Raw genomic sequence first — 16987 nt, forward strand, 5'->3', positions numbered from 1 at the left:
TGCTTACACATTTTACAGCACAAGACAATTTGGTACACTAGCTATAAGCTAATTAATTCATTTCACTCGTGCTAACTTAAGAATCCTACTAAGATCTGCAGTAGTAAAGTATGTATTAACTCCCATCTTACCATCTCCCACTGCATCCTAACGTGGCTCCATGCTAGCAGAATGTTATGTACCAAATGACCATATAGCCATTCCTTTTTGAAAGCTTAAGAGGGTACCAGAATTAATAGATTCTCTGATACTCAATGGCATAGATACAATGGGATTATTTTCAAGAGTGAGATTGCTCAGTACTAAGTCAGGACTGCTGAACAGTCCTTAGAAGTTAACCTCTAAATTTTCTGGTAGGGATCTGCTACCCCATTATTTATTGTAACGCATGTATCTGTATAAATAATGAAAAAGAGTACACAGGAAATATTTGATTGACATCCATAACATCAGATGGGTGAGTATTTTTTTTTGGATTTCAATTAAGCCAAGCATTTAAAACACGAGTTTCCAGTCCATCAAAGCATGTGCTTAAATCCTTTGCTCAGCTGATGAATTCTGTTGAAACAACCAGACAGTTTTTCACTGATGCTAACTGATTCTAGACCAGGATAATAATACCATAACATATTCTAGAAGAGCTTGAGAAATCACAATTTAAATACATTACTTTACAGAGCAAAAAAATGAGCATTCATTTACAATGACTTTCCTTGCTCCCATTTTAAATTGGCTAAATCCACATACAAATTAATGACCTATCACAATGTCTGTTGAGGATACAGCATCAAAAACTAAGAAACTGCAGAACTTACATAAAAAATACTACTGAAATTTCATTTTAGACTATTCAAATTTTTCAGAAAATCATGCTAGGTGCACATTATTACCTGTATTTATTCCTCTCTTCCAGGTATCACTGAAGCTCAGCAGAACTGAGGCATTTACTTAAATTATGAGAACCTGACTTTTAGTACTATGATAAATGGAAGCAATAAATAACAACAGCTTTCTTTAGCAATTGTCAATACATATTTTGCAGCTCTTCATACACTATCCACTAATCTCCTTTAGCATCAGGTAATTCAAATTCCTTTAACATATTTCTGATACCTATATTTATGACACCACAGCTTTATTTTAATCCCAGGCAAAAGCACATTAAGAAGGAACCATGGTTGACAGAATATTGCTAATCAAGAACAAAATATTTGTTTAATCATCCCTAAATTCAACTTTATAAATCCGAGACACAAGCAAGCCTAATTTAATAAAATCCAATGTATAAAAGCATAGCCTATCTACATTAGCAAGTTATATATTGCAACAGAATGGATCTAAAAAGTGAAACAGAGTCTAGGACTAATATCCAGAACATCTGTGTGTCAGAGATTTCACTTTGGATAAGGCCTAGTCTGGTCTGGTGGAAGGCAGACACATTAGTGGTAGAAGTGCATCAGGTGTAACCCTGAAGGACATCTGGGAGAGAAACCCAGTTTGCACATGCCAACACTGCTCCACAATGTGAACCAATTTACACTAAATTGGAACAACTGGAAGATTAACTTTAAAAATGTGCTTCTGACCAAAATTAAAATACTCCTAGAGCCAGCCCCATAGATGGTCCCCTTGCAATCCACTGGCCAAAGCAATTATAGCTTGCTGCACTGGCCCTTGGCCAACTCCAGGATCTCTGAAGGTTTGTCCACGTGACAAAACAGCCATGCCACCCATGCATAGTGGCTCCACTCAGAAGAGCTCACAGCCAGGGCTAATTAGTGCCTGAGATCAGGTTGACTTCGTAACTACAGAGGGTGGGATTCAGGTCCAGACTGAGAAACCTAAGCAAAAGTTTTACTGGCAAGTTGAGAGTAAAACCAGGGTTTGATTTACTTGCCAGCATGTTGGTGCCTAATATCACTTGAGCTGTTCTACTCCTTGTGAGACATCTGTGTGCAGTGTAGATGTGGAAGACCTGTGTCCTGCTGACAAAGCAGTTACAGTTCAGACAGGATCCTGTGGCATTTTAAACACAGACAACTGGATGTAGGCAACTGCTTGATGGCTTGGCTACCAGAGATAGACATAACATCTTAAGACCCTGAACACTTCTGGACGTACTGAAGAAACACTTGACTGGCCTTGCCAGAGCCAAGTTATGTCTGCCAATGCCGATGGTCATATCACCCTACTGCAGCATGACAGGCTAAGCCAGGTGTGTGTAGTTGGGCATTTCATTGCATGTTCTCTCTCTGACACATCCCTGCCATTGAATCTATGCTTACCCATCACCCGATGAAGTGTAAAGTAAAATGGAGCTGTTTGCAGAAGCGTGGTTTGCATTTGGTTCAGACTTGATTTGGGAAAAAGTAGCCTCAAGGAATAAAAGAAACTATGTCTCTTGGGAAGAAACAAAAATGCAGTTATAATTTCCCAGACAACTTCACTTTTGCCTTGGCACAATTCCTCCAGTGTACCATACAACTAAAATTAAATGAAGTGTCATTTTCTATGTTTAATACTTGGGTATTAAATATACCATCTTAAGTTCAAACACAAACTCACTGAATTCAGTGAGACTAAATTTAAATCCAGACACTTGTATCTGCAGATCTGTCCCCACAAGAGTGCAAAATCCCGAACAGACATTTTTAAGTATGCACACCGTATGAACCAGCTTTCACAGAAATGTACATGACCAACAGTTTTTCATTCGAAGCTCAGGGTGTGCCTTATGTGGTCATTTGACACACTGAACACAGGTTTATCCTGTTGACAAAGTGTTCCCTCCTCTCTCTCCCTCTGAAACTGCCATGGGAGGCAGGAAAGCAGGCAGCAAGGACAAAGCAAGGAAGCTGGTGTTGCTCTGCTACTCATCCTGTGTGAGCAAAGACCGCTTGATGAGCCTGCTCTTTCTTCAACATCCAACATATCCAACACCAACATATTCACACAAAACATTAAGCATGCAGTTGCACATCAACAAGATGAAGAGATTTTACATGTTTCTTAGCTATTTAGGAAGATGGTTTACATAGCAGCATGGCATCGCAAAATAATTAGGTGCATGGAAAGCTAACAAGGGACAACTTCTCCAGGAAACACCCTTAGCAAAACTGCATCTTAGGTTAGTCATAGAACCGATAATTTCTAACCTGTTTTTCCTGAAACCTTGGTATTTTAGAATATTTTAAAGATTTCTTTTTCAACTGCTTTCACTTTTAAACATTGGCATTTAGCTAACATAAATTACATTTTCTTAAGGAAATTTAACATCCAAGTCACACAAAAATGTTGAATGCAAAGGAAAAATATGAAGCACACTACTGGAACAGTTGTTGTTGCCAGTGTTTACAGTTTTGCTGGGAATTTAAAGAAAACCTCTGCTTCTTTGCTCAGAATGCTAGGCAGGAATGAGCCCCACTTGACAGATCTACAGATCTTGGTCACTGTCTATTTTTAATCCTAAAAGTCACTGAGATAGGAGTGATACTGTTTAAAACACAGAACAAATGGGAGTAGAATAGAAAAGAGCATTTACCTAGATGAGTTCATTTTGAGAAATGAGAGAGGAACAGGGCTTGCTGTTACAAACACTGCATTCTGTTATCCCTTTCAGACATTCATCTGTTTCTAGTGCACAGCTCAGTATTTTACAAAATCTCCTCCCTTCGGAAAGTTGCTGCAGAACCTTCTTGCTCTAATAGTTAGAAACAACCTTTTAATTTCCAGGCTGAAGTGATTTATACCCAGATAATATCCATTTGTTCTTGTCCCACTGTTAGCCACAATTTTAAAATCATTAGTTTTCACTCTACAGTCCATGGATTTCAGAAGGTTCATAAACTACTTCTGAGATTTTTAAAGTGCCATGAAGCAAAGCAGGCCAACAGGCTGTAATTTACTCCAACAATGCTACATAACATGTAGCATCACCTTTAGAAAAAGTTTAGGAAACCAAATCAAGTCAAAGCGAAAATCACTGGCTCAAACAGTTCTTTTCCCTTCCTCTTGTTCTTAGCCCTTCCATGTGTTTTTAGTCAGCAGATGTAGACATCTTAACAGCCCTCCTTTCTACATTAAACTAACCAAGCTCTCCTAGTTTTCTCCTTGCAAGAAATGTCACTGGTTTTCCTTTTCACAGCTACTGCTGTCTCAGTCAGAATTGGACATCAGTGACCAGAATCCCACAAGAAATATCACAGTGCATCCTGTAATTACGTCAACATTGTCTTAAATCAGCTGGAAATACTTTGCAAAATATGTAGCAGGATCACACATGTTCTCTTCACAGCTGCATTACACTGCCATCCCATTGCCATTGTTTGATGAACAGGTATACTCAGGTCCTCTCTTCACTCACAGAATGGGTATGACTGGAAGGGACCACTGGAGATCATATAGTCCGACCTCCCCACTCAAGCACGGTCCCCTACACTAGGTTACTCAAGGCTGTGACCCAACAGCTTTTGAATTTTTCCACTTACTGTTACCCATCCTCAACTGCACAGCCTTTCATCTTGCACCAGTGAGTCCATGACACCACTGTCACCTCACTCCTCAAGGTTGACGAACATGAAGTGTCAGCTTGGAAATGACTGTTCGTGAGCCAGCTGATGATGCCTCACCAACTGATGAATCCAATCAAATACAAATGCCTGGTATGAACTAAATACAAATGACTGTGGCTGCATGTTTGGACTATTCTGGACTATATTTTTCTAGCATAATTGCCATGAATTGCAATTTCAAGCTTTTTACTTTAATGATATTCTAATATAAATTCACCAGTAATAGGAAGGCTAAATACTTAGACACAGCAACCAAGTAATAATTAACTTTCTTTGAGGAACATAAAGCTACAAGGATGAATAATTTTATTTTCATGGAAAGTCTAATACTTCTCCCATGGAACTAATCTTAAAACTTTGAATTAACTCTTTAAGAAACTGCACTGAACATCTCTAAAGTATATGAACTCGATGCATAATAGTTTTATAGTGTTCAAATAAGCCTTAGCCAAGCTGAAGATACCTGTGGGAAATCTGATTTTGAAACATGCTTTTTAGGCTCATAGGTAACTTTCTCCCACTATCTCTAGGTGAAAAACTTTTTTGTGGCTTATTCTACATTTTTGATAGCTTCCTCCTCTTGCTGAAGGTTATAAACATCTTTCTTTTTCAAGGTCATTACTAAGTCTAGTTTCAAAGCTAACTTCCACTTTATGTGAATTTTTCATCCAGAGATTATTTACTGTCAATTTAAACAAATTTAATGGCACTGAGTTGCCATAGTATAAACTATAAATGGGTTTAAATTAAAAGTCTAAATCCCATATCATCTCAACTTTCCCACACAGATAATTCTTGAGCTTCTTATTTTGAACCTCGGCTACATATTGGTTATGTCTACACATTGGTTATGTCTACACAGATAAATTTAGCAGTGCCAGGGAGCATTCCCAGGCTTTGAAACTCAACTGTCTACACTATTAAATTGTTAGAATTGTCCCCCAGCATGTGTCACAGGAGTGGTTGTAGTCTGTTCTATCTAACAATCTTCCAAAATATTGCCAGGGCGCAGTTTGCAAGTTAGGACATGCCAGGAATGGTTCCCAACAGGCAGTATGAGTCCAGTGACCCAGTTTTAGAAGGTAAAAAAATGTAATAGTATGGACACTGGCCAGTGTGCCAGCTGACTGTGCAGCAGAGGGTGGTTCTGGACATGTTTAATTTGCAGGTACAGGCATAGCAACTGCATCCCTCTGCTGGGCCCTGGCAAGCTGCAATGGCTCAGTATGAAAATGTCTCTCCAAGAGGCACAGGGATGTTTGTGGAAGTGTTTCATGACTACATTCTGGGCAAAACAACCCTCTCCAAGGCTCTTGCCCCCATCAAGAGACTCATGCTTCATACAGCTGAGGAGCATTCACCCTTCTGCAGCCATTCCAGAAGCCTGCTATTCCAGAAGAGGCAAAAGGTCAGACGGGAGAAGGAGACACTGTTCCTAACCCACTTCTCCCTACTAAAATCTTCCCTGATCTTAAGAGACCTTGTCCTATTTTATTGCTACTTCTGCTGCACACAAAGCTCATCATGACAAATAAACTACTGTAGGTTGCAGAGGTACAGTCTAGCACGGCAGTACAAGACATCCTGGCCACACTCATTGTATGAGATCACTCACCTTATTCCATCAACTTCTGCAAGTAAGGCACATGACTTTTGACTTTTAGTAGTAAACAAAAGAGCCTCCCAAGGTTTCACAAGTAGCTTTTTCTAAACTTCTCAACTCAGAATATTTGTCTTTGACCTTGCAAGTACAGCCTGCCTAGCTTTCTTCTCTATAAACCTTTCCTTTCTGAAAGATAACCAGAAAAATAAGGAAAATGGAATGTGTGACAACTCATCAACTGTTTGTAATAATTTATTTCAAACCATTTATTCAGTAGCTCTCTCTTCTGATTCACTCTCAATTACTTGATTGAATAATATTCTCTGAAATAACACATGATGTGCTTGTGTCAAAGAGGCTCTCCACAGAGGCCATCAGCTACCTTTTAAAATCAATGAAATTCATAAATTTGCATCTGGCTTCTCAAGGAGAAAATAAAGGAACCTTTTCCCCTGGTAAGTATGACCTTCCATTCTAAGGCCAGCTTGTTTCAAGTCTTCTGCATCTCTGAATGCCAACGTGAAGATGGATAATATCTTTCTCAGAATAGACAGGTCTTGAAGTCTATTCCCCTTTTTAAGGATTCTAGCCATAATTCCTTCTTAGTAATTGGGAGCTGCACACTGTTCCATACAGTAATGCATATTCTAGCTATTCACTGTCATGCTGCCACTGCATTTTTAACAATGCTGATAGCAACCGATGTTATCGAATTCTGCAGACTTTCTAGGCTATAGCCTTGTTCACGTCTCTTTTTTCATTTTGCCATTTCTGAGCAAAAATGTTTTTATTTTTTCCTTTGTGATGCCTCAGTACTGTGACCCTGCCATTCCTCACAGCCAGATCTTGTTAGTTTTCAAATATTGAGTCCACACTGTCTGATCATACCACAGATTTTCTGTTCTGATATGTTTGCTGTCTTTATGTTTGCAAGATCAAAGCTAATGCTGTTTATACCATAGTACTAAAAAGGTTCATTTCTCAAAAGGTAAAATAACCTTCATGTTTGAAATCTAGCTGCCTTTTTTTCCATGCCTTTTTACTCCTGATAATATCCATATGTTTCCACTCTTTCTGGCTTCATTTTGCCATATAGCAATTTTCTTCATTACACTTTTAGATGGAATTTTTGAAAGAACTCAGCAGCAGCTGAGTATCCTGTGCCACAGATGTCCCTTGAGGTGCAAGAAAGTAGAGCTGCACTGACATCAGCCACTTTCCCAAACTCCACTCCCATTTCTCTTTCCCAACTATATCCAAGTTCTGAGCTCCCCACATTTCAATAGGTGATATACTCCTCTTTGAAATTCTCTTCCAGTTTCCCTCTCCCCTTCTTGCTTCTCTCACATATATATTTTTTCCCAGTGAAATGGAATTTGTTTTCAAATCGCTTGGATAACTTTATGCATTTCCTTCTGTATCTTACTATTCTGTTATCTTATTGTTTTTCAAACAGTGGACCATGGCCCCAGGATGTTCATAAAAGGCAATTGGGAGAGTTATAAGACACTGAAATTTTTATTACACTCTAAACCAAAAGAAAGTATCTCTTCTCCATTCCCAAAACACCCTTATCCTTCAAAACCAAGTTTTGCTATCAAAGTCTCAAATCACTCATACAAATAAAAGATATACACTTTTACATTTTAGACAGGTTCCCTCTGGGATCAAGACTGATGTGGCTGTGTGATTTTGAGCCTGATGACCAATTTCAACCAAATTTGACTGATGTTACAAGTCTCCAAGATACTAAACTCCTGCAATTTTTGTGAAGAAGCTGCTTCCTGGGCAAAGCAGAAAGAATCCCAATGTCCCACCAGTGGAAAGACATTTAACAAATGTAGATGGCAACTTCAGGACATCAAACCAACAGACAAATAGCTTTCTGCCAGGCACAGCACATGCTATGCCTTTGTCTATTGCATAGATGGAGACTGTGAGGAACTGGGAGAGTTTAGCTACCAAAGGCATGAGATGACAGGATGCAAGAGAGAACTTTTGGTATTGTGGACACAGATATTTGGGGGAAGAAATGACTTAGAGTGGACACACTGGGCACTGCATTTTTTCTTAATTCTACTGTCCACATGATACATCTTTTACCTTAATTTTTATAGCCAAAGCGTGAAATATGTTAAAACGTTTAATTCAAAGTAATGAAACTGAAAAGCCTGCACAGCCCCCTCACTCATTTCACCCACAACTTCCCACTAAAACCTTCAGTTCATCTCTCCAACCTACCCAGCTAACCTTCAGACTTCTATTAGGACATGAGCACCTCCTGAGCCACATTGGCAGTACTCATCGTAGCCAGTGTGACAGTAGCAGAGCAGAGGCTACCACAGGGCAAGGATACCCAGGCAAGGATAGGGGAGGCTCTGGGGGTCTCTATTAAGTCCGGTGGGAAGCTTTCTTTTCGGGCTGAACAGACAGAAAATTATACTGGCAGCATGGTCTTCTCTGGGAAAAAGAAGCACATGCACCAGGCCTGCTTGAATTAGATGTCCTTATAGGCTTGATGAGACAGTCTCTTGGCAAGGAGAGCCTTGCTCCTTGCTCCCTGCCTGCCTGCACAGCTCCAGCATCCCATTTCCCCAAAATGCAGAGGCAATCCTCATTTTACCATGATCTTGATTTTTCAGAATCCCTGATTTTTCAGAATTTTCTCCCTGATGGTCTGACCGACACCCACTACTGCTCAGAGACCACTAAATAACCTGTCACCTCACCCTGGGGGTGTCATGGGGGGTGTTTATGCTTTTATTGAAGTCAGCATCGGTACTGAAACTCAGCTCAAAAACATGCTCAATGTCCTTGGACTTGACTTCCTCTCCCTTTTGCCTCCGGTGTGCCTCCTGTTTTATAACTGGATACATAGTGGCAACAAAAGCTGGCGGCAGTGTTAGTTAAGGTCCTTTGCTTCTGGTGAGTTAGTAAAGATAATTAACAAATGAAAAATGAAACTTAGAAGGTTACAAATGTACATACCTCATGGCTAATGCAAATTTGTGTAACTTCAGCTTCCAAACACAGCATTTGTCAAGTTAAGGAGCACTGCATGACTTGAAATCTCCCCCTGTAGGTCCTCATATGCCATCATCTGTCAATTTTTAATCTTCTTCTGAATAGCAAGAAAATTCATCCTTTTAGATCTTCTTCTTTCATTTATTTAAATCAGTTCTGAGATCCTTTCTACTTTATACTTGAAAGGGAGTCTTGAAAGATGTTTGACCTAGACAGAACAGGCATGGGAACCACAGTGGGCAAAGGCGGTCCCATTTTTTGCATACACATTTAGGAATGACTTTAGACTTCTTAAGTGCAGCGCTGCAGTGAGAGCTGATATGCAGATGTCCATCTACCATAGTCTCTAATTTCTCTTCTAAATAACTGTTTTCTGTAACACATAATTTTCATAATTCTCTCATCAATAGGACGCCTCCTATATTTTTTGAAGCTGGAACTGAGCCTGGCAGTGCACATAAAGAATAACAAGAAGTGCTCCTACAGGTATGTTAACCAGAAAAAGAAGGTCAAAAAAGGTGTACTGACCCAATCAGCAATCTTGTAAAACTGGTAATAACAGACAAGGAGACAGCTGAGGTACTCCACAACTTTTTTTTTGCCTCAGTCTTCTGAGGCAAACCCCTGTTCCTACACCTCTCGAGGCAGCATACTGCAGAATGGGGACTAGGGGAGTAAAGTGCTTCCCACCGTAAGTACAGATCACATTTATGACCACCTGAGGAACCTGAACACATGTAAGTCTATGGGACCCTGATGGGATGCATCCCTGAGTCCTGAGGGAATTGGCTAACACAGTTGCCAAGACACTCTCTGTGATATTTAAAAAGTTGTGGCAGTCAGGGGAAGTCCCAGGTGACTGGAAAAAAGGGGAACATTGTACCCACCTTTAAAAAGAGTAGGAAGGACGATCTTGGGAACTACCTACCTGTCAGCCTTACCTCTGTGTCTAGGAATATCATAAAACAGATCCTCCTACAACCTACGCTAAGGCATATGGAGGACAGGGAGGTGATTCCCGACAGCCAGCACAGCTTCACCAAGGGCAAGTCCTGCCTGACCAAACTAGTGGCTTTCCACAATGGAGTGACTACATCAGTGGACAAGGGCAAGGCTACAGATGTCATTTTTCTGGACTTCTTTAAAGCCTTTGACATGTTCCCCCACAACTCTGTAAACTGGATTCTGCCCCTCTGCTCTGTTGAGACCTGACCTGGAGTACTGCATCCAGCTTCGGGGTCCCCAGCACAGAAGGACATGACCTGTTGGAGTAAGTCCAGAGGAGGACCACCAATTGGATGGAGAACCTCTCCTATGAGGAAAGGCTGAGAGAATTGGGGTTGTTCAGCCTGAAGATGAGAAGCTTTGGGGTCACCTAATTGTGGCCTTCCAGTACATGAAGGGAGCCTACAAGAAATATGGAGAGAAACTTTTTATAAGGATATGTAGTGACAGGACAAGGGGGAATGGCTTCAAACTGAAAGATGGTAGGTTTAGATCAGACATTAGGAAGAAATTATTTACTGAGAAGGTAGTGAGGCACTGGAACAGGTTGCCCAGAGAAGTCGTGGATGCCCTGCCCCTGGGAGTGTTCAAGGCCAGGTCTATGAAATTAGCTATCCTTAACAAAATTTATTAAACAAATAATTATCATTTATTAAACAAATAGTTTTTGTGCCACCTGCAAAGTTCAGCAGCCATAAATGTAAGTTACTCTCTCAACGAATTGTTAAAGTTACTGAGGGTACAAACAACATCCTTGTCTGACTCCACTAGCCACCCCGCTCAAACACTGGTGCGAGGCTGGGTTTTTTCCTAGCTTTCTTGAATTTACCCCTATACCAAGATCTGACAAACAGCAGTAACAAAGGCTCCGAGAGCACCAAGGTCAAGCCTCTTAAGACTCTTATATAAAAGTCACCTGGTCCTGCAGACTGATTTCAGGTATAAAGGCAAACAACATAGCTGCAGTGAAGAATTCCATCTTTTCATTCTGAAACAATTCCCTGTTTTAAGTGAACTTTTAACTGTAGCATGTAATAACCTCTCATAGTTTCAAAGAATTGGCAATTGAGTATATAGGAAACAAGTTTTAGAAATAAGTCCAGGAAAAACCTGGGGAACCACAGAAGGACTGACACCTGCACCACATAAATCAGTAGAACTATGAAAGAAACAGTGTATGCCAGCATGTGTACAAACATGGCATATTTGTGTGATGAAAGGAAGCGAGTAAGGTAGGACCAACACACCTATTTTAAGTATTTTTTTCACAAAACTATTAGAGTTCTCCAAAGAAGTAAAAAACAACAAGTACCTTTGGAATTTTTGTTAACAAAGTCTACTTGGATTTCCAAAAACCATTTGATGAATCTGTCATTCATCAGTCTTGAAAACCCTAAACTCCCAGAGGATAAAAATAAATGTCCTTGCAAGGATAAATAATTGGAAACAGATGGTAGGAAAAAACTGTCAATTTTTCAAGCGGAGAGAGGTCAATGGTGGAGTCCTGCAGGGATCTGTGCTGGAACTTGGGAGCTACTCGCTTATTCATAAATGAGCTGGAAAACAGGGTAAATGGTGAGGTGACAAAGTTTGCTGCTGATATCCATTCAGGGCAGCTAAGATAAGGGCTGACTATGAAGAAAGACTTTACAATACTGAGTGACTAGGAAGAAAAAGGCAAATTAAAGTCCGTGTAGATAAACAAATACGAAGAAATTTCTTTGAAGGGGAAAAAAACCTAAGTACACAAAATTATGTGCTCCAAGGTGACTATTACCACTTCAGGACTGAGATCTTAGGGTTATAATAGGTAGTTCTGGAAAACTTCATCCCATTGTTCACTAATAGGTAAGAAGGGAGTATTAGTAATTACTAGGAAAGGAACAAAGAATGAAAGAGAGAATATTATTAAGTTACTATATGAATGGCTGGTTTGTCTGTCTTGAATATCATGTGTAGTTCTAGTCCCATCACCTCTGAAAGGATACAATATATTGGAAATGGTCATAGGCAGGGCAGCAGGGATGATCACAAGTATGGTACAACCTAACAACTAAGGTCTGACTAAGAACCCAAAGGTCTCAAAAACAGGTAACTGAGGGGATACAGCAAAGGTGTAAACAGAGCCAGCATAGGGAATGTGTATGCAAGTCCCCTGTTCACAGCTTCTTCAAATACATTAGCTGAGGGGATCAAATGAAATGGGCAGGCAAAAGGTTTAAAACAAAAAATCACTACTGAATCTTCACACAACACACACTAAGCTGTGGAACTCCTTGTTCTGGGACACTGCAAATGCTGAAAGTTTACACAGGGTAAAAAGTGACCAAAGCCTAAACAAAATAAATATCAGCAAGAGCTTTAAATGCCAAGATCCATCTGAGGAAATCCCAGAGTACAAGTGCTGGAGAACAGAAAGTACTGAGGGCAAAGTGAGTTTTAGCTGCTCTGATGCTTCTGTGGGCCCAAGTTATGGACAACTGTCAGAGATCACTGGACTAGATGGGCCTGTGGTTTGCCAAAGCACAGAGGTTTTATGTTTGACTGTCTTCTTCCTGTGGGCATGGCTTAGGCATCTCCTGATTTCATCCTACTTGTCCACGGGACACTACTATGCCTTCGTTTTGCTTTCTCTACTTCTTTCTTTCTTGTAACATGCAATATCCTAGTAAAGAAAAAAAGTAATGACTAATGTCTAATAATGGGGAAAAAATCACAATTACAGAACCGAAGTGTTTAATTTATTTAACTTGTAAAGGAATAAATCTGAACAATTATCTTTATTTGCGATGTTTATTGCAACCCTTGGATGTGGGGTAATAAAGAACAGTAGTACCTAATTTCTAATGTTTTCACTAAGTGTTTCTGTTCATGCAGCTGCTCAGATTTAAGTGTACGTGCAAGTGTTTGTACACATGAACTTGCAATTGCAGAAGGGGAGGACAGGGGATGGAGAACAAGGCTGCCAACACTGGCTCTCAAAGTACCCTGACAGCATTATTCACACGCAACAAAACAAGCAGACTAAGCCATGGCCAAATCATAAGGTCACCTAACGTATGTTGTACTCACATACACAAAGGAAATAGCTATTTTCCTAGGATTTTTCTTCTTAATCATGTCATAGAAATATCTAGTCATAGACATGGTTAGACAGCAACAAGGACTGAAAGTGCATGTGTCCAAGATATTGTTTATCTTTTTCTTATTTAAAAAACACCTCTTCAAAACAAGAGCTATATCATGCTGACAATTTATAATGACTCATGCAGGACAGAATGTGATCAAAATCTTCCTTTTAAAGAAATGAATTCCTAAGCTTTTATTTGCAATCCTAAACCAAGCACGATCCCATGTCAGAACCCTGGTTCTAAGAAGATTTAAATTACATCAGTTTTAAGTATTATATGATCTAACCAAATGCTAACACTATGAAGGTACATAATAGCAAGCAAAATCAGAGCTATACTCGCATACTTGTTTATTTTACTACTTCAGGTTCAATTTTGTTCCTGTACTACACAGAACTATTTGCATATGCAGATGACATTACTATATTGTTTTTTGTGAAATAAGTGTCTTAAGATTACTATTGTCTATTAATTATGCTCTCGAAACGGTAAAATAATAACAGAAGTAGGTCATATAGCTCATAGAAAACCTACCATTATAACTGTCTTATTCTGCACATCGTACTCTAAGTTTTCCTTCTTTCCCACCACTGTTTTCTTCTTCAAGGGATGAATTCCAAAACAATATGGACTTTCTGGTAGTTTTCTCTCCCTTTAAGGAAACTTTTTTAGGTAATACAGAAATGAACAGTCAAGTAAATGCTGAATTAAGGTAAAATATTCAGCAGACAACAAAATCAGGCTCTTTCAACACCCAACATTGTTCTAGTTCTTCCAGAGCATACAAATTGGGAAAGATGGCCAATAACCACTTGGCTACACATGTATTCCCTTACTGTTTTAATTTTGGAGGGAAGCAGTCTGAGAAGTGATTCTTCTGCTAACATAAAACTCGTTCTATTGACTTTTAACACCAACAGTGCATCTACTAGATTTGGAGATGACAAAAATTCTGTATTGCTTTGCTTGAAAACATATCTTCAGTGTCACACCTGCACACGTGCAGCATGGTACAGACTGGTTGGGCTCCAGTAGATCAGCTGCATGCAGTGACTTCTAAACATTATTATTCACCTGTAGAGAAATGCAGTAAAGGAATCAGATTCATTTTATCTACCTTGCACTAGTGTCTGTTGGCAGGAAGAAGTGGAACCATATAAATAGAACACCATTATCTCTGATGTTGGAAAGCGCAAGGGATTTGGAAATTGTGCTGTCCTACTGCATACTGGACGTGAACAAAACAGGCTAAAATGCACCAAAGAAGTGAATATTCATGCCACCTTTTAGCAGCAGAGCCATAAGGAGAGGAGACAGCTGAAAGCAGAAGTCCTTAATGAAGCAGAGGAGACATCAGCAGTGCAAAGATGAAACAGTCTGCCCTGCCTGGTGCCAAGTGACATGACTGTGTACAATTAACCAGACCATATCAGAAGGCATGTCACTGAATGGACAAGAATAGCCACCAGCATCAAAGAGGATTCCCAATGAAGAGAAAATGAACCCACACCCAGACTCGCTGAAACTGGGGAAAAATCTACCACCCTCAAGTGATTGAAGATTAATCCCCAAGTGACAAAGAAAGAAATTATAAGCACACCTCAGTCACAGAAACAGCATAAAAATATATAATAACACACTCAAAGGTATCACAGAAAGAAATGGTTAAAGCTGTTTCATACAAACCAGAGATTTCCACTAAGTCTTATGGACTAGGTGGCAAACTGAGTAATGCTGAAGCAATTCAGCAAAAAAACTCAAAAGAATTATTGCTCAGAAACTGAAATGAATGTAGGTCAATTAAGGGGACTGAAAAAGTGATTGTGAGCCCATTTTGGAGACATTTTGCTCTGTTTCCCTAACAGCTTATTCCTGTAAAGCCAAAACTTACCGATTTTGGGGTTTTATCAGGAGGACATGTAAAAGCTATGCTTTGATTTTAGCCTTTTTCTTCCCAAATTATAGAAGAATTGATATCTTCTGCCTTGCCAAAACTGCTTTTGTTACTATCTCAACTCTACAGACCATTCTTTTCTCCTCCTTATCCTCCCAGCTGCGCACAAATCACCAATTCTCTTCTAACTCAGAGAGAAAGCTGTGCTGGAAATGCAAAAAGGGATGTCCTGGTGTTCTCCCTCTTTCTTATCATATGCTTTCCCCAGGGAGACACAGGATGTGATGGGGAAAGTCAAACGAATTCAGATGCTCTGAGACAAAATCAGCAACCGAAATTATTTTTTTTTAACACTATTATACAGTGGGAAATAAACCTTGTGAGCAAGCAAAACAGACCCCAACCAAAACTCATGAATGCCAAATCCAACGACCTCAGCTGCCCTTCTAGTTCGCCAGCAAAAGATCTCACCAACCCCTCCCTCTGAGCCGAAGTGGGCTCTGCCTTGCCCAGGTGGAAATCTGGGCTCGGGACTAGCCTTCAACAGGCTGGCAGCTGCCTTCATTCCCCGTCGCTTGTTCCAAGTGTCCCCACTGCCATTTTCTCCTGACCTTTCCAGCAGACCACGCGCTGGAGGACAGCCGGCCGCTGCCGCCCGCCCGCCCGGGAGCGGTGTGATGCTCACGGGTCGGTTCACAGACCCAAACCGGACGGTTCCTTCGGGCACCCTCGGAGGGGTGTGACGAGCTGCGGTCTGAGCCCGGTTCGGCCCACCGCCGGTCCCCAGGAAGGCGGCGGGGCCGCCCGGGGCAGCACCGGCACCGCTGTGCGACGCTGCCGAGGTGTCCCGGCAACCCTGGAATCCCCTCCCCGACCTGCCCCGCCGGGGCACCCCTGCCCGCCCGCCGCTCCTCTACCCCCTCCCGGCCCGGGCCGCAAGTTTCTCCAGAGCCGCCCGTGCCCCGCGGGGCCGGGCCGGACCGGGCCGGGCCGGGCAGGACGGCGCGGAGCCCACCAGTGCCGGGGCCGCTGCCCCCACTCACCCGAGGTCAGCTGCATCCAGGCACAGATCTTGTAGACGGTGGCTGTGTTGCAGAAGAAGAAGAGGATGAAGCAGACGATGCAGGCGATGATGAGCATCATCGAGAGCCCGATGAAGAAGGACGCAGCTTTGAAGGCTCCCGAGGGCAGGCTGGAGAAGTCCGTGAAGCTGCCCCGGCAGGTGAGTTCCCGGCTGAAGCCGTTGCCGATGCAGTAGTGGAAGAGCCCGAAGTAGCCCGCCTGCGGGGTGTCCACGCCGTCCCCGATCCAGTACGGCTGGATGAAGCACACCACGTTGACGATGGCAAAGCAGATGGTGAAGATGGCCCAGAGCACGCCGATGGCCCGCGAGTTCCGCACGTAGTTGGTGTGATAGATCTTGGCCGCCTCCTGAGCTGGGAGCATCCCCGCTGCTGCTGCTCCTGACGAGCCTGCTCCTGTCGCCGCCGTCCCTGCAGCCGCTCCGGGCATCCTCGCCGAGAAGGTCCCCCCTCCCCTTCCTCCTCCTCCTCCTCCTCCTCCTCCGCCTCCTCCTCCCCGCTCGCTCCGCTCGACGCGACGCGCTCCGCCGCCGCCGCTGCGTGCGAGAGCCGGCGAGCCCCTCTGCCGGGCTTCAGCGGCTCCGCGCCAGCGGCGGCAGCACCGACACCGCCCGCCGCCGCCTATCGGGGCGCAGCGCAGCGCCGCCGGCCGCCGCGCACCGCCCGCCCCGCAGCCC

At 42.1% G+C, this 16987-nt stretch overlaps 1 protein-coding gene across 5 annotated transcripts in view; it reads right to left on the bottom strand.

Moving 5' to 3' along the window:
- Positions 1-16757, bottom strand: part of LHFPL3 (LHFPL tetraspan subfamily member 3) — a 240738-nt gene extending 223981 nt beyond the window's left edge. For all 5 annotated transcript variants that reach the window (XM_027639909.1, XM_027639911.1, XM_027639910.1 and 2 more), the window contains exon 1: positions 16272-16757. In XM_027639909.1, the coding sequence (XP_027495710.1) occupies positions 16272-16740 (469 nt within the window). In that variant the 5' untranslated portion in view covers positions 16741-16757. The remainder of the gene's footprint in view (positions 1-16271) is intronic.
- Between the last annotated feature and the right edge of the window lie 230 nt (positions 16758-16987).

The sequence above is a fragment of the Corapipo altera genome, unplaced genomic scaffold (genome assembly GCF_003945725.1).
Source record: "Corapipo altera isolate COAL_440 unplaced genomic scaffold, ASM394572v1 1b, whole genome shotgun sequence".
Taxonomy (NCBI): domain Eukaryota; kingdom Metazoa; phylum Chordata; class Aves; order Passeriformes; family Pipridae; genus Corapipo; species Corapipo altera.